Raw genomic sequence first — 18,006 nt, 5'->3', positions numbered from 1 at the left:
TCTCACTACCTTGTCAGAGGCCACTGGCGCCCAGCAGGAGCTGGGGAAGGGGGGTCACACCAGGGGCAGTTTGGGAAAATGGGGGATTTTGACTGTCCCACTGGTCGAGGTCATAGCTGGCATCTAAAGGGCAGGACAGAGACTGCACACCTGCGGCACAGACTGCCCAGCGCGGCACCTGCAGCACAGACTGCCTGGCGTGGCACCTGCGGCATGAAGACTGCCCGGCGCGGCACCTGCGGCATGAAGACTGCCCGGCACGGCACCTGCGGCACAGACTGCCCGGCGCGGCACCTGCGGCACAGACTGCCCGGCGCGACACCTGCGGCATGAAGACTGCCCGGCGCGGCACCTGCGGCATGAAGACTGCCCAGCGCGGCACCTGCGGCACAGACCTGCAGGTGGACAGCTGCGGGTGGTGCCCGGGACCAGACTGGCACACACTAACACAGTCATTTTCCCGTGATTTGGGGAAACACTGAAGTTCCCAGGGCTGTAACTGTGATATAAACTGAGGGAACACTGTAGTCTGTATTATTCAAACTTCACCGGGAGACTTTTGCTGTTTCAGAACATGCGTCACTCAGGGCCACGCCAAGCGCCGGTGCCTGCATCCGTGCACGTGGTTCCGGGCAAGCTCGGGCTGCTGCCCTGGGTCATCTACTTGGGCCCAACGTTTACTTCTAAAATACATATTGGTTTTTGTTTTTTAGTTTTTTTCTTAATCCTCACCTGAGGATATTTTTTTCCATTGCTTTTTAGATACAGTGGAGTGAGAAACATCACTGAGAGAGACACATCGACTGGTTGCCTCCCACACGACCCCGACCAGGGCCCGGGATTGAACCTGCAACCCAGGTATGAGCCCTTGACTGAAATTGAACTCATGACCCTTGGGTCCGCAGGCTGATACTCTAACTGCTGAGCCAAACTGACCAAGGCTATATTGCATTTTTTACTCATTTATGTTACTATATGTAGTGAGCGAGACTGTTATATAAGCTTTCCTTTTATTTCCCTTTCCTGTCACGCTTAGAGCATGAGAGCGCGGTGCGGGCCTCACCGCTCCCAGCTCCAGGCTCGCTCGGACCGTCCCCTCCCAGTCTGTTATACAAATACGGATGAGGACAGGTCGTGTGCTTCGCGGCTCCACTTCACATCAGGGGCTCCGGCCTGGCTGCTCTGCTGTTCCCGCGGCCCCTCCCGCAGGGCCGGGGGCAGGGCTGGCGGAGCTCGTGCGCGTCCCGCCCCTGGACCTGGCTCAGGCACTGCCTGGCACGTGAACACAGGAAGCCAGACGACTCCCTGAGGTAAGGAGGGGCTTGAATTTAGCCTGAAGGGAGGGAAAGGACAAGGCACGTGGCGCGGAGGCAAGAGAAAGCGGGCAGGCAGTGAGCCGCCACCGGTCAGGTCTGCGCGGCGCGGAGACGGGCGAGACCCGCAGCCGGGAGCCCGGATCCAGCAGAGGGCAGCACAGCCAGCCGCCCCGGCCGCGGCCAAGGCCATCCCAGCTCCTGGGTCTCCCACCTCCCTCCGCTCCCAGTCCAGACAGGACAAAAGAAGGAGAGAGAGACGCTGCCCCAGGTCAGCTCACGAGGAAGCACACATTCAGATCACCCCTCCTGAAACAATGTGGGGACTTCTGCCCTGGTAAGGGGGCAGGCTCCGGGCCTGCGGCTGACGACTGTGGCTCTCCTCCATTATGGAGCAGCCCATGTAGGAAACCACTTAACAGCCGGGCTTTTCAAACAGATGTCACCTTAGGACTTCTTAAAGAACTGACGGGACAGTGAGGAATAATGTGGCCAGAACAGAAGATCAGAAGGAAAACCAGGAAGCTACTCTCACCCCTGAGGTGTTTGCTGATTCCAGAGACTTGGATTTTATTAGGACAGCTTCACCAACCACAGGGACAAAAATCCAAGCCCAGGCCCCAGAAGGTGGGAGACACCCCCCCCCCCAGAACAGCCCCTTCCAGCCCCCAGAGCCCTGCTGGAATCTCCCGCGAGGTGCAAGATCCCAGGCCTGCGCTTGGCTTCATGGTCTCGGACAGGCAGTGCCCCCGGGGTTTGACAGCACCCCTCTCTGGAGGGTACCTCCTCCTGCTGGACACTCACTCGCAGACAATGTTTCAAATGCAATAGCAGCAGGCACCCAGCAGACAACTCGGGAACTAGATGCCACAAGAGAAAGCAAACCTGCAGAATGGATACCAGGACCAGACTCGAAGAGACTTCAGACAGACATCGTGCGCACACCAGAAATACCTACTCGCTTATGTCAATAAAGGAAATACTTGAGCCCAGCCTGTGTGGCTCAGTGGTTGAGCGTCGACCCTGTACCAAGAGGTCGCTGGTTTGATTCCCAATCAGGGCATCTGCCCGGGTTGTGGGCCAGATCCTGAGAGGGGCATGCAGGAGGCAGCCAATCTATGTTCTCTCTCATCGATGTTTCTCTCTCTCTCCCTCTCCCTTCCTCTCTCTCTCAAATCAATAAAGAAAACAGGGAACAGGGAAACTATAAAGTGGCACAGCAGACTGAAAAGAACAAATGGAATTTCTAGAAATAAAAAAGCTTCAATAACAAAGTTTAAAACTCATTGAATATACTTGACGAGACTAGACAGAGCTGAAGAAAGAATTCATGAAATATTAACAGCACTTACTATGGTTGATGCATTCCAGTTGTGTTCTGATTCTTTAAAGGACAATTGAACCCCATTGAAGGGACTCGACAGCCCACGAGTGGGTCAGAAGCTGCATCTGAATGAAACACTTGCGCTGGGATCCCAGGAGAGGGAGGAGACCAGCAGTGACCCCTCCCTGCTCCCCGACTCCTCTCCCGCTTTCTTGGAAACTCAGTGGCTTTTTCTCTCACATAGACCTTCCCTTTCAGCCCTGCCCACAGACTCGTCAGAAAGTGCCTGCTGAGTGAGTGATGGGCCCTTGGAAATGTTTGTGGCCCAGCCCATGCCATCTCCTGCTTTTATTTTATTTTTTTCCTTTTATTGATTTTAGAGAGAGGCGAAGGGAGAGAGAGAGATAGAAACACAGATGACAGAGAACACTGACTGGCTGCCTCCTGCAGGCGCCCCACTGGGGATCAGCCCACAACCTGGGCATGTGTCCTGACCGGGAATCGAACTGGTGACCTCTTGGTGCATGGGCCGATGCTCAACCACAGAGCCACACTGGCCAGACCCATCTCCCACTTTTACTCTTTGCCCAAAAGCAGCCCTGTCAGACCCCTGAGGGGCCAGAACCTCCCTTCTCAGCAGACCACAGGGCAGAGGGCAGAGAGGAGGAAGGGTGAGGGCGGCCAGGAGGCTGAGCGCACACAGAAGCTGCATCAAAAGCCAGGAAAGAAGTCTGGGTCCAGGGGGTTCCAACAGTAAGAACTGTGTGTGCTGGGAGGCGTGTACCTGGGGGTGAGGGGTCACCAGGCTTTCGAGGCTACAGACAACAGGATCTTCATTTATTAAAGAAAATCAATTGTCATTCCCGAAAACTAACTAAGGCGTGCGTGTAACACTCCAAACACCACTGCTGCCGCACTGATCACCCGGGAACTCTCGGGTCGCCCACAGATCTTGGCAGGTCTGGGCGAGGCCTGGGAATATGCATTTTAAAGGCAATCCCCACCCCTGACACACACACACACACACACACACACACACACACCAAATGGTTCTGATGTTCAGGAAAATTTGAAAAGCACCAGAAGGGTTTTCGAGACAAGAGCAGCGCGCAGGGAATAAGGTTCCGCGGCACAATGATGTCTCCGTTCTGTACAAATCATGTGGACAGCGGCTTTTACTTTCAGTCACCATTTAGTCAACCTACAGAACAAAACGCCCAAGACCTCAGGGTGGTTAGGGAAGAGAAGGTACAGCTTCTCCCGTCTCAGTGCCCAAGGGAGCCGCGGGCCGGTGGCCTGCTGAGCGCGGAATGAGAAGCAGGCGTCACCGGGACACTGGGCTCCAGGGAGGTGACAGTGGGGAGGCCAGAGCGCAGCAGGACGCTGGCAGGAGGACAGCGGAGAGAGCGGAAGAGTGGCCCAGGCAGCTGAACTCCCCTGAAACAAGCCGAGCACGTGGAGACCTGGCAGGAGCCCAGATGAGAAGGGAAGAGTTGGGGCACTGCTTCCCCCAGGGCACTGCCCGAGGAGCCCCCAACCCTGGGACCCCAGCAGGGGGCAACTGGCAGTCTTGCTCAGCATCACGGGTGCTCCCACATCTTTGACCTGCATTTGCACAAAGCCACAAGGGGCAAGGACCCTCGCTGGCAGAACTGATAAAGGTTAGCAACAGGCCCTGGTCTGGTGGCGCAGTTGGTTGGAATGTTGTCCCTATACCAAAGGATTGCTGGTTCAGTCCCTACCTCGGGCACAGATGGGAGGCAACCGATCAGTGTTTTCCTCTCACATCAGCGTTTCTCTCCCCTTTCCTCTCTCTCTAAAATCAGTAAAAACATGTCCTTGGGTGAGGACTAAAAAAAAGATTAGCAGCAGCCCAAGTGTGGGCCAGAGGGCCGGTTAAAGAGAACGGTGGAGCCCTGGCCGGTTTGGCTCAGCGATTAGAGCGTCGGCCTGCGGTCCAGAGAGACCCGAGTTCGGTTCCCGCTAAGGGCATGTACCTCGGTTGCAGTTTGTCCCCAGCCCTGGTTGGGTCGTGCGGGAGGCAGCCACTCGATGTGTCCCTTTCACGTCGATGTTTCTTTCTTTCTCTCTCTCTCTCTCTCTCTCTCTCTCTCTCTCTCTTCCTTTCTCTCTCCCTACTGCTCTATCTTAACAAAAAATGAAAAAATGTCCTCAGGTGAGGATAAAAAAAAGAGAGAGAAAGAACGGTGGAGCACTACAGATGCCCTATGGTGGTGGGGAGGCAGACACGCAGAGAAGAAGCCAGTCATGGGCGGACACACATTGCCTGACTCCACTCTCATGGGGTACTGAGAAGAGTCAAATTTCTGGAGGTGAAAAGTGGAACAGTGGGTGCCAGGGCCGGGGGTGGGGGTTCGTATTTGATGGGTACAGAGAAAGAGAGTTCAGGATTGCTCTGTGCAAATACGGAAAGAGCTCCAGTAGGGTCTATCCAGTAAGATGTATGAAGCAAAAACAGCAAAGAACAGAACACTGTACACAGAACGCCACCTCTGTGCGAGGGCACAGGGGCCACCTGGACATATGTCCGCATTTGCTAAGGGACTCCTGGAGGACGTAGGAGAAACTGAGGGAAATGGTTACCTGAAGGGACAGCAGTGAGGGCCAGGCTCTGGATGTACATCGGCCCAGTGTTTGTTTGGTTTTAATGTAGAATCAATTACCTAGCCAGATTTTCCAACATGGTTGTCCCCGGAGAGGGGATAGGAGGCAAGGAAGAGAGGGAGTCACCATTGCTTCTGTCTTCACCCTAGAGTGTTCTTTGCATTACTTTTATAAAAAAGGGGAAAAATGAAGAACAAAATTTTAAGAGGCCAATAAGCACAGGAAAAGACACTCCATCTCGCTAGTCAAAGGAATACACATTAAAACCACAGGGATGCCATTTCACACCCAGCGGCTGGAGGATATGTGAATGGGACAAGGGTGGGGTGCAGCAAGGGGTCACACCACAGACTGTTGGGATGAGGGGGCAGTGAGCAGGGGGAGGGAGTGAGCTGCCAGGGGAGGCAGCAGGGCCTTTCCGCCCACCCAGGACTCCCACCCTCGGAACATACCCAGAGACCCTGGCACATGAGCTGAGGAGATGTACACACAAGCCTGAGGAGATGTATACAAGAACCCAAGGACATGTACACGAGCCCGAGGTGGTATACACATGAGCCGAGGACGTGTACACACAAGCCCGAGGACATGTACACACGAGCCAGAGGAAATGTACACACGAGTCTGAGGAGGTGTACACATGAGCCGGAGGAGATATACACACATGCACCTCTCGCGATTACCAAAACTGGAAATGAGCTAAGTGGCCATCGGCAGGAGAACAGACACATGGATTGCACTTTGTCCTCCGGTGGAATATTATTACACAGCAATTAAACAGATGAACTAGAGCTGTGGTGTCAACAAGGAAAAATCTCAAAGCCAGTGCAGAATGAAAATGAGCATAAAGGTTTGTAGGGAAAGCTACCGTCAATAGAGAGGGGTGGAAAGTGGGAAACAATCCCCGTATCATTCTTGGATACAGACCTATAGCAACAGTAGAAAAGCAGGCCCTGAATGACCCCCCCCCCCCCGCCACCAGTTTCTGAGAGCCTTTGCCTTGCACACGGGAGGGAAGAAGGGACAGGGGGGCAGCAAGGGAGGGAGGGGGGGAGGGAGAGGGTGACAGGAGGGAGGGAGGGACAGGGGGCAGGGAAGGAGGGAGGGACAGGGGACAGGAAGGAGGGAGGGACAGGGGGCAGGAAGGGAGGAAAGGAGAGGGTACAGGGAGGGAGGGATGGAGAGGGTGGAAGGGAGGGAGGGAGGGAGGAGGGGCAGGGAGGGAGGGAGGGGGGCAGGGAGGGAGGGAGGGGGGACGTGCAGGGGCAGGTGCCACAGGCACCAGAGCTGTCTCTAAATATGTGAAGATTGTAGTAAATGTGGCAGGAAGGATTTGACAGAGCACAGAGTGGGTACATATGTGTGTGCTATTTTTCTCTTTTGTGTAGCACTGATGTCTTAATAATAGAAATAACAATAAACTGGGCTTGGAAGACAACCGGGTCAGGCAGAGGCATAGGATAAGGGGAGAGGGAACCCAGCTGGGCCAGCCCAGGGAGGCCACCTCATCAGCCCCTCCCCAACACCTGCCCCCACCAGTCCGCAGGGAGAGTGACCCCTGCACTTTTTCCTGGGCTCACTGTAGCTGGTCCTGTGAGCTCTGAGCTTCCCTGAGGTAAAGGGGGAGTTGAGGGTCACCGGGCCCCAGCATCAGGAGAAAGCTAAAGGGCTGGTGGCAGGGAACATGCCCCGCCCCCGGGCCAGCTGCAGCAGCACACAGCTCAGAGCAGCCACAACCTGGGGCCCACAGCACAGCAGAGATCGTGCGGCACCCTACCCTCGTGTGCACCAGCAGCCTGGGCCTCCCAGGGCTCTGCAGATTCTGGAAAGAATTCCCCGAACATGCTGGGGCTTGGGATGGCTGTGGAGGATGGTCAGAAGTGAAACCACAAACAAGGCACCAATCAGGGGCTGATGGAGCCAGGGTGGGGGCTCCCGGGGGGGCTAGGCCAGCCCAGCCGGGGGTCTCCCGTCAGCAGGTGAAGGGAGTCATCTCTGGGGGAAGAGGGAGAGCCCATGGCAATGGCTAGCCCACCCTAGGGTGGCCTGGGGACACAGACATGCCTGATCACCTCTAACAAACTTCTTAAATGCCTGCCTGGGCCCCACGCCCTTGCTGAGACCTCCCAAGGGCCAGGGTGTCTGCAGGCGTCAGGGGACAAAGAGCCAGGACTCCTGGGTTGGAGGCCCAGCTCCACGTTTCTCTTCTCTGGGCTTCAGTCTCAAAACGGAAGAGGTTGGAGTTCATCTCTTGTCTCAAGTTCTAACGCTCCAACGTGGACCCACCGGACACGGGGACCTCTGCCTGCCTCCCCAAGACACCACAGACTAGGACCTGGGGCGGAGAGGCGGAGGAGGTGGGAGACTGAGTCCCAGTCCCATCGACCCTGGGGAGGGCCCTGCTCCCAGGCTTTGGGAAAGAGGGAGGAAGGGGAGGGGACAAGGAGGAAGGAGTGAGGAGGGCAAGGAGTCAAAGGAGCATTTGTTCTGCTAAGTGGCGTTTTTGTTGTCAAAAATTGGCCCCAAACTCTGTCCACTGAAACTCTAGGGCAAATCTTCCTCTGCCACACCCACTCTGTCACCACCTGTCACACCACAAAGCTGACCGCACACTTTCTCCTTTCAGCTCCGGTCTCTCTGACCCAGCACAGCCCGCCCTGGGGACTCACCATTCTCTCTCCAACAGGTTCTTCCCAAGATTTGCCTAAATCCCTCAGCGAGAGAGGAAATCTGCCCCCTCCCCAAACTCTCCAGATCCTAGCTCCTCTCTCTGCCCACTCATAGCCAGCAGGACTCAGGGCGGGCGTGCTCAGAGCGTGCCTCAAGCAGAGGCCTGCGCCAGCACCCGAGCCCCCAGAGCCCGGGCCCAGTGCCCTCAAGGCTGGGCTCAACGGGGGACTCTGGTAGGTCATGGCACCAAGACCCAGAACAGCCAGCCTGAGAGAGGCGGCAGGGGCAGGAGGAGCTCCAGGAGGGGCCGCTGCAGGCACTTATTCCTCGCATGGGTACTGGGCACCCACCATGTGGCAGATAAAGTAGTGAATAACACAGGCGGAAATCCCTGCCCTGGGCCTTCCCTGGAGCTGACATTCTAGCAGGGGAGACATGATCAAATAACAAATACATGGAGAAGTCAGATTCGTGCCATGGAGAACAGGATGCAGGGGCGGGAGGGACAGTTCTATATTGGGTCAGAGGATGCCCCACTGAGGACAGGAGACCTGAAGCCGGGGGGAGATCAGGGTAAGAGCCAACGGCAGAGGGAGCAGCAGGTGCAAAGGTGCAGAGGCGGGCGTGGCCGATACCTGTGAGGAACAGCAGGGGGCTGGTGCGCTGGAAGGAATAAGCAGAAGGAGCGGAGGGCAGGGCTAGGGGACCAGGGTGCAGGGCAAAGGGGTCTATGGTGGCGAGGCAGGTCCAGTGCACAGGCAGATCCCATATACCCAGGCATGCCCCCTAAGACTCAGGCCCACCATAACGGAAGCAGGAGCTCAACAGTAGACATGGGGACCCTGTGCAGGGGGTGGAGGAGAGGACCCCCTCCCCATCTTCTATGCACACCAATGGATGGGCAAGGCCCAAGGCAGACAGTCAAGGATGCCACAGGATTATCTCAAATCCTGCCCGTCTCCCAGCACCCTCCTCGGGACGCTGCGGCTAATCTCTCCCTGAGGAGCAGCCACGTGGGCAGAAGACGCGCAGTGGCCTGGCGTGTCCCTGCCTGCTCTCGCCCTGCCTTCCACGCCCAGGGGCCTGTCCCAGGCTCAGGTAATCGCAGTAACACCTTTCCCTGGCTGGGCACAGTGGCAGCGGGACACCTTTTCATCCTCAGCAGGCGGAGCTCAGGGGCCGCTGCCCACGGAGGACAGAGGTGGAGAGGGAAGCACTTGCCCAGGGTCACTCAGCAGAGCCAGCTCGGCTCGGCTCCGCAGGCGCCCTGGGCAGGCGCCGTCCCCAGGGCGGGCGGGAGGAGGAACCTGGAGACGGCAGGCCCAGTGAGGGGGAGACTCGGCACCGAGAGGCTCTCACCCTGGGCCTCGAACGCCTGGGGAAATTCTCTTTTCCTCTCCAGCTCCCTCCGAAAACGCCCAGTCACGCAGACAAAGAGAGCCCTGTGGCTGGCGGGGAGGGGGCAGCCCGGCCAGGAGTGGGTGTGCCGCGCGGGGGCGGGGGCGGGGGGCGTGGCCCCGGAAACGTGGGAGAAGGACCGCGCGAGCCCAGGGCTCGCGCACACGTGGGAGGCTCCCGTCCGCCGCAGGCTCGGGGCTGAACGGGGCTGAATGACTCAGTCCGCCCCGACTCGGCGCCTGGGAGCGGAGCTGGCAGCTGGAGTGGCGGCTTACCTCGGAACTTCTTTGGGGGGTTGTCCAGGTCCCCAGCAGCAGGCTCCACCACACAGCGATCATCCACCAGCCTGGGAGACAAGGCAGCTGAGTCAAGGGGAGAAAAGACGCCCATCTCCGCACAGCCTCCTCCCTCCGGGCAGCCGTTCCAGGGCGCCAGGGAGGCCTCCGAAGGAACCTCTGCACCACTGACAACCCCTCGCCATCCAGTCATTCCCCTTCCTGGTGAAAGGCAAGATCTCTTGGAGTGGAGATGGGGGAGCCCCCAGGAAAAGCACACCGATACACCCAACCCCCACCCCAGCCCTGAGGCTGGAGATGTCTGTGGGGGTGGCTGCCAGTCTGGGCTGTCACACACTGTGGGTGTAGTTCCTGTCATAACCCCGACCACCTCTGCACAGATCTGGAGGGCAGTGGGTGATGGAGGACGGACAGGACAAAACCAGAGAGCGAAACCAAGAGCAAGGAGGGGCGGGAGAGGCAGAGAGGGACTGAAAGACAAAGTCAGAAGGACACACAGGATGAGAGCAGAGGCAGAGCCCTGGCTGGGGGTCAGCCTGCACAGCGAAAGGCCGCAGGTTTGATCCTGGTCAAGGGCACATACACGGCTTGCAGGTTCCATCCCCTCTTGTGGGAGGCAACCAATCAATATGTCTCTCTCAATTCCATCTTTCTCTCTCTCCCTCCCTCACTTCCACTCCCTCTAAAAATCGATGGAAAAAATATCCTCAGGTGAGAATTAACAAAAGAAAGAACCAGCTCTGGCCAGTCTGGCTCAGCGGTTAGAGCGTGGGCCCCGCAGACCAGTGAGTGGAGGGTTGGATTCCCGGCAAGGGCAGTATCTGTGTTGCAGTACATCCGGCCCTGATCGGGGTCATGCGGGAGGCAGCCAGTCGATGTGTCCCTCTCACGTCGATGTTTCTCTCTCTCTCTCTCTCTCTCTCTCTCTCCCCCCACCGCCCTCCCTATCTGAAGAAAGTGGAAGAATGTCCTCTAGTGAGGATTAAAAAACAAACAAACAAACAAACAGGGGCAGAGAGAGACTGGAGACAGATGGACAGATGAGAAGTTCATGAGACACCAAACTGGAGGGGCAAGCCTGTGGGTCTCAAAGACAGGACAGTACACCTTGTGACTTCCCAGCCTCAGTCAGTCCCCATTTCATACCCTCCTCTTGGACCACTGTTGGGCCTGAAATTCCCCCCTTACAGCCTTGGCTGGAGTTAATTGTGAATCTCTGTAGGACATCCACCCACCACTCATCCACCCACTCATCCATCTACCCACCACCCATTCTTCCTTCCATCCATCCTTTCATCCACTCATCACCCATCCACCCATCCATCCATTCCTACATTTAAAAGTCTTCAGTGCCACCCCAGCCTCTAGAATAAAGGACGATAACCCACCATTTCAGAGGCCGACTCTGTCTCAGCACTTTATAGCTTTTACCTCTGTATTCTCACTAACTTCCCACAAGGGCTAGACATTAGCACCAGTTTACAGAGAAAACTGGGTTTGAAAGTTAAATATGCAGAATAGGCCTGACATAAACTTTTGTGTATGTTAGTGCCAGAAATAGCTACTATCAATCTTGTTAATTTTTCTGGATAATGTCTTTAAGAAATTTACCTTTAATCTTCTGTTAGTATAATTTTTTTTCCAAAATAAAAGTGAATTTTTCATGTTCAAAAAAAAAGTTAAATAATTTGCCTGAAGTCACAGTGCTGATTCTAAAGCCTCCTTCTGCTCTTCCCCTCCTTGGGTTGGCTAATAAGGCCTTCTGTGATCTGACCTCCCTAGCTAGCCTCACAGCTTCCTTGCCCCAGCCATGCTAAACCTCCAGTTGATCCCACAGTCCTTGGAGTTCTCATCTCTACAGAGATGGTCCTGGCAGCCTGCATTGCCCTTCATGCCCAGCCCACCCTGGCTCCCCTCCAAGCCCCAGGTATATCACACCTCCATTCATTCCTCCACTCTCAGCCCCTCTTCTCCTACACTGGGAAGACATTCTTGGCCAGTGCCCTTCCTACATCTGGGCCTCCCTCCTCAGTGTTCCCACAGCACCTGGTCCTGGCCTCTCCTGCTGCCATTTTTTTTCTAGAGCATGTACTTTCCTGTATCTACACTGAATTCCTTGAAGACAGGACCCTGTGTTTTTCCCTTTGGCAGGTATCACCAGCACTTTGCACAGTGTGGTCCACAGTAATAATAATAGCAAGCAGGATTTTGTTTCTGATGTTTTCATATACTGTTTTTAATTTTTCAAAATCTACTTTGCTATTGTTTGCTTTTTGCAGGCAGAGAAACCAGAGCATGGAAAGGTTCAATAATCTGGCCAGGGACACAACAGAGCTGGAATCTGAAGCCAGGCTGTGTGGCATCTGGGCAGGTACTGGGGTGGGGTGGGGGGGAGGCGGTACTCGGGGGTACCTCACAGTGAGAGGGCAGCTTGCACCTCGAGGATACTCTCTGTCTCCCTCCCTCTCCCCAGCCTCCAGCATGGGCTCAGTCCTGGGCTCACTCCCTTCCTCCATCTGCCCTCATGCCCTTGGTCACTTCAGCCACACTTATAGGTTCAAAGCACCACTTACACTCACCGATGACTCCTACGTCCCCCTCCACCGTTCCTCTTCCCCAAAGTCCAAAACTGAGCTCCTGGTCTTCCACTGAAATGTGCTCCTGTTGAAGTCCTCCCCATCCCAGTCCATCCTTCCTTGGGCCCAAAACTTGGGCCAGTCCTTGGTTCTTCTCTTCCATTCACCCCTCAGACCTACTCTGTCAGGAAACCCTGTGGGCTCTACAAAACACCGTCACCATCCGGGTGCCCATCGGCCCTCACCTGGATTTCTGTAACTGCTCTTCCTTGGCCTCCTGCCAACCCTCCTCACTACCCCTCCCCAACACACACATCCTGTTCCCCACACAGCAGCAGAGGGATCGCTCCCCCCGCCACAACTTGATGGATTTCAGAGAAAGGAGGGATCGGGGAGAGAAACATAAATTTGTTATTCCTGACCAGGGACCAAACCTGCAACCTTGGTGTATCCAGATGATGCTCTAACCAACGGACTACCTGGCCAGGGCTGGGAGATCTCTTTAAGGGGTAAGTCAAATCAAGGCAGTCCTCAGAATTCTGGAACCACTCATCTCAGAGTTACAAACCAAGAACTTGCAGTGGCCTGAAAAACCCCTCACCTCTCTGACTTCATCTCCTCCCTACCCACTCACCCACTCTGCTCCAGCTCCCGCCCTCCTCCAGGCCCCTCAAACCCTCCTGAACACCTGGCACTGCCTCTGCACTCTGCCTGAAATCCTCCACCCCAGATAGCCTCCTGGCTGCCTCCCTCGCCTCCTTCACATCTTGGCTTGAATAACCCATTCCCCTGGACACCTCCCCTCCCCACTTTTTTATTTATTCTTTTTCGTTATTGATTTTTTTTTTTTTTTTTTTTTTTTTTAGAAAGAGAGGAAGGGAGAGGGAGAGAAACATCGATGAGAGAGAACATAGATTGGCCGCCTCCTGCATGCCGCCCACTGGGGATTTGGCCCACAACCCAGGCATGTGCCCTGACCTGGAATTGAACTGGCAACCTCCTGATGCAGGGGTCAGTGCTCAACACTGAGCCACACGGGCCGGGCGCTTCCCTCTTTTGCAAAATTGTGTACTGCTCTTTCCCACGCTCCTTGTCCACCTCCCTGCCTCACTGTTCTCCACAGCACCCCCCACCAGGCCTGCTATATGTTATTTTAGTTACTATCCCCAACCTCATGGGATAGAAGATGCATGAGGACAGGATGTGTCTTATTTTGCTCCTTGCCGTATCCCCAACATCTAGACCACTGCCTGGCTCGGGGCAAGCACACGTGAACTACATCCTGAGCGAATTAATTCATTTTACTAGCTGTTGAGGGAAGTACATAAGCAAAAGGTCCCTGCCTCAGGGAGTTTAAATCTTATTGGGAAGACAAGTCACATACTCAGAGAAGTTAATGATATAAGGAATATGCACTGGTGCCAACTGGTGGTACCAGCTGTGGATTTCGTGGGGATTCAGAGAAGGGAGAGGTCAGAGCTTGGCCAATCAGCGAAGGTGTGAAAGAACAGGCAGGAGCTGTGCGGAGCCTTGAATAATTCATAGAATTTCCTGTAAGACATTAGTGAATCAGATTAGCTGGTTGTCTCTTAGCAAAGCCCTGAGGGGAGGGGACCTAGGAGGATAAGTTTTGGTCTGGGTGGGGAGAAAGCATTTGCCAGGTCCTGGAACCTGGCACAGCCAAGGGTGCTGACAGCCACAGGGCAGCATGGAGAGGCTGGGGTAGCGCTCCACAGCCCCCATCTTGACCAGTGCACCAGGCCTTGAGGAGGCCCCTCCTCAGAGACTCCCTATCAGAGGAGAACCCCATCCTCACCAGAGCCCCTTCCGCCCCTGGGAACTCCTTGTCTGGCTCACATATGCAGGGAAGACATGCAAATGCAGGTGCCTGGCTTGCTTTTTGTAATCCCCTGGCACAAATCCACCTGGCCATATGTGGACGTCCACCTGTCCTCACCCACTCTGGCACAGCTTCTGAAGCCTTGCTGTCTCCAGCTGAGCCCCTCTCCAGCGCCCAGGGGTCTGCAAAGCATTTTGGTAGTGCAGGCTGAGGCTACCTAGAGAAGGGAAGGGACTAGGCAGGAGGAGAATTTCAAACAAGGTTGGGAACATCCCAGACCCACAGGCGAGAGGGGACAGAAATGGTCTGCATGAGTGACCGGAACAGAGAAGCCATGTGGGGCTCCCCTAGATACCAGGAGAACAAGGTCAGTAGGTGGGGCTCTCAGAGGTTCCTCCCACTCTGACATTCCACACCCATCCTCACGTGTGGGACCTGGACTAGCAGAATCAACGTCGCCTGGGAACTCTGCGCCGCGTTCGGCACCCCTTCCCAGGAACCTATAGGGGTGCACTCCGCTTTTTATTTCCCACGTGGTGCTTAGGGTAACACCCGACCTAGCCTGTAGGCAAGGAAGGTGGCCATCTGCAACAGGTTGAGTGTCCCAAAAGTCCACAAGCGCCCGGCAAAGCCTCCTCCCCTCCATTCCGCTGTACACACTCATTGGGGCTGAGACTTCCCAAGAAGGTGCTATCGGGCTGGAGGGGGTGGAGTGGGCGGGTGGGGTGTTGCTAAAGCCATTAACTAGTAAGCCGAACAGCCCTTATCAGATGGGCGGCAGGGAGCCCCGAGTCCAGAGGGAGGCCCGCGCCGGGAACACCAGACGGGTAGGTTTTGATGAAGGGGAGCTTCAGAGGTGAGGCCGGGACTTCATCCCTGCGGACCCAGGTTCGGGGTGGTAGTCGCTGAGGACCCCGCCCCCACGCAGGCCCCGCCCCCTCACACTCTCACTCACACCCGCGCAGAGGCCGCCGGGCCCCGCCCCCGCCCCCAACAACCGAGCGAAACTCGCCGCCCCAGTGCCGCCTGCTGGGTCCCCGCCGGGCGCGCCCGGAGCGGGGCGGGCGACGTGCCGCCCTCACCAGCGGAGGGCCGCCGGGGACGCCTCCCTCCCCGGTGGCACTGGTGTCTGGCCGGAGCTCCCCCGCTCACGGGGGCATCTGTGTTTATTAAAATAGCTGGTCCCAGGTGTCCAGCTTCGGGTACGCACCTGGCGCTGTAACCAGAGCCGAGCTCTCCAGGAAGAGGTGGCCCCGTCGCCAAACCCTCCCCCACCCCAACTTCAGAGCGCCTCCGCCTAGGGTCCTGGGAAGGGCCTACTCCCCGCTCCGCCAGCCCCCATCTCACCATCCACCTCTAGCTGAAGCCCGACCCGTCTGGCCATCTTCAAGGCTGCGCCGAGATCCCGGCCCGTTCCCACTACAGATGTCCCTCATCTTAAAGTCAGGTGGCACCCCGGCCTCGATCAATTAGAAAAACTGCTCCTCCAATGTGCGGAACACGTTCTAATTTACAAATCGTTTTTACATCCGACACTTCATGCCATTCTTATCAAGTCCAGTGTGAGGTTCACAGAGTAGAGGGCACCCGGACCACATATACAACCCAGGCCCCCATCCATTCAACAAAACCTCATAGGAGCAAATTATGCCCGGGATGTGGTCCCTACCCTAAAGAATCTTTTACCCACCATGCCAAGTGCCCTACACCCTTGCACCCACCCCCTTGCAAGGACCCTCAGAAGAGCTGGTTGACAACTCTACTCTAGACGGGCATGAAGGAGGGCGCTGTCCCCAGAAATGCCCATGGGGTCTGCACCTTGGTCAGAGAGTGAGAGAACAGTAGATGTCTGCAGAGACCTGGGTGGCCCCATTCTGCTCAGGGTGGACTTTGAGATCCAGGAGGGAGCCGTAGAAAAGGCAGTGGGGTGGGTCAATGCTGTCTGGAAAGATTAGATAAGGAGGAGGAAGGAGTAGCTAGGAGTGGGGTGGGTGACTATAAGACAGGCCTGAATCAGAGCCTGCAGCTGCCAGGGCCCAGCTGAGCAGCCAGTGGAGCAGGAATCACAGACTAGGCAATGCCCTAGGGACCCTAGACAGCCCCTCCCCAATCCAGCTCAGAACCTGAGGCACAGAGAGGGCAACTGAGCAATGCAGGTCACTCAACAGGTAAGAGGAGCATCCAGTTCCAGACCCCAGATCTGACTCCCAGCCCAGGGCACACTGGCCACCACCCCACAGATCTAGGCCAGAGCCAAGCAAGGCCACTCCCTCTGCAGGCACTGTCAGAACACTGGGATTGGCTGGTGGTGGATGAGTCCCCTTCTCAAATACCCAAAGCCACACCCACTAGGTGGGAGTGGGGAGGAATATTGGGACAGGAACCCAGGTTCACAGGCTGGGGTCCCTGGCTCTTCCGAGAAAAGAAACTGACTTCTGCAGCCCTGCACAGACATCCATTTACTTAACCTCCACTATCTTTCTTTATCAAGCATCCACCCTGTGCCATCCGAGGCCAGACTGTACGTGCAAGTTCAACACAAGCCTGCCTCAGCCCTTTAGAGAGCTTAAGCGTAGAAAAGACAGAAAGCACCACTCAGAGAACCCCAAGAGTCTTGCCAGTAAGGAATGAAGGGAGCAAAAATGACTAAATTTGGCCCAACAGAAATAAAGATCCCTGGCTAGTGTGCACACCTTCAGGGCGCTGCCTTCGCTCGAGGCCTGGATTTCTGACTCTCAGGATTAGGTGGGCTCTGGCAGTCCTGGGGTCTCAACAGGGCTGCTGGGGGCATGGATAGATGTATCTGTTAGGCCACGGAGAAGCAGGACAGGGAGCAAGTGAGACCAGAGAGAAAGCTGAGACAGAGAAGGGGTGCAACGAGGGGCCACCCAGCCAGCCGTCGCCTCTCACAATAGCCTCACCGGCGGCCTCCATAACCGGGACCTGGACTCAGCCGGCCCTGGTTGACTGAGGCACACTGCGCCCAGCCCCAGACCCCTGCAGCTCTCTGGGAAAAACAGCAAAGCAACCGGATAAATCCAGAAAGTGAGGCAGTCTGCACAACTAACATGACTCAGGAACTCAGCATCACGATGGGTCAGGACACTGCTTTAGATGAAAGGAAATTTAAGAGGCATAAGACTTAAATGTAACACGTGTACCTTGATTAGATCTGGAATTAAAGGAACCAGTGGTCAAAGACAGAGGACAAAGGGGCACATCTGAGTATGCACTGGGCACTGGATGCTGTTGGGAAGCTATGAACTGGCATGACAATAGTATCATGGAAACGCAGAAACACATCCTTAGTTCTTAGAGATGTATAATCAAGAATTTGGAGGTGAAAACATGCAATGTGTGTAATTTACCACAAAATACTTCAGTAAAAAGGAGGTACAGCAAATATACTAAATTGTAGACAATCATTAAGATGTGGGCACATGGGTGTTCTAAATGGCTCTCTCTACTTTCCCTGAATCACATTCATGCCTCAGGCTGGTGGTGAGGGGCCAAAGTGACTGAAGGCCAGAGCCACCAACTCTAAAAGCTCTGTGAACTCTACCCATCGCCAGCAGCAGCAGCAGCAGCAGCAGCTCTGAAACCCAGACTTAATCCTCCTTCCCATGACCTGTATCACCCATTTCTAGACCCACACCCTGGCGAGGAAGGCTCTCCTGCAGGCTGGAGTAAGGGGATGATGGTTGGCTGGCTGACAGTGATTTGCGAACCAAATGTGCACAGGTGTTATCCTGAGCACCTGCAGCTGCCCCCAGGCTGAGATTTATGATCCCTGCCTCTCCTGGCTCTGCCCACCTGCCAGCCAAAAAACTACCTTACGCACCTTCACACATCACTGTGATCATTCCCCCCCACTCAGTCCCCTGCAAGGAGCCCCTCCAGTCTGTCTGCCCAAGTGGAAACTGCTCTGCACGTGTCCCCACCCAGCCCCAGCCCACACGCTGCA

General features: G+C 55.8%; 1 protein-coding gene across 1 annotated transcript in view; it reads right to left on the bottom strand.

The window, feature by feature from the left end:
• Positions 1 to 18,006, bottom strand: part of ITPR3 (inositol 1,4,5-trisphosphate receptor type 3) — a 61,278-nt gene that overhangs the window by 37,182 nt on the left and 6,090 nt on the right. Inside the window, exon 2 of the mRNA XM_036248503.1 lies at positions 9,606 to 9,676. Within this exon, the coding sequence (XP_036104396.1) occupies positions 9,606 to 9,676 (71 nt within the window). The remainder of the gene's footprint in view (positions 1 to 9,605; positions 9,677 to 18,006) is intronic.

This window comes from Molossus molossus, unplaced genomic scaffold, assembly GCF_014108415.1.
Source record: "Molossus molossus isolate mMolMol1 unplaced genomic scaffold, mMolMol1.p scaffold_m16_p_8, whole genome shotgun sequence".
Classification (NCBI taxonomy): domain Eukaryota; kingdom Metazoa; phylum Chordata; class Mammalia; order Chiroptera; family Molossidae; genus Molossus; species Molossus molossus.
The sequence above is the reverse complement of the archived record's forward strand: the minus strand, read 5'-3'. Positions and strand labels throughout refer to the sequence as shown.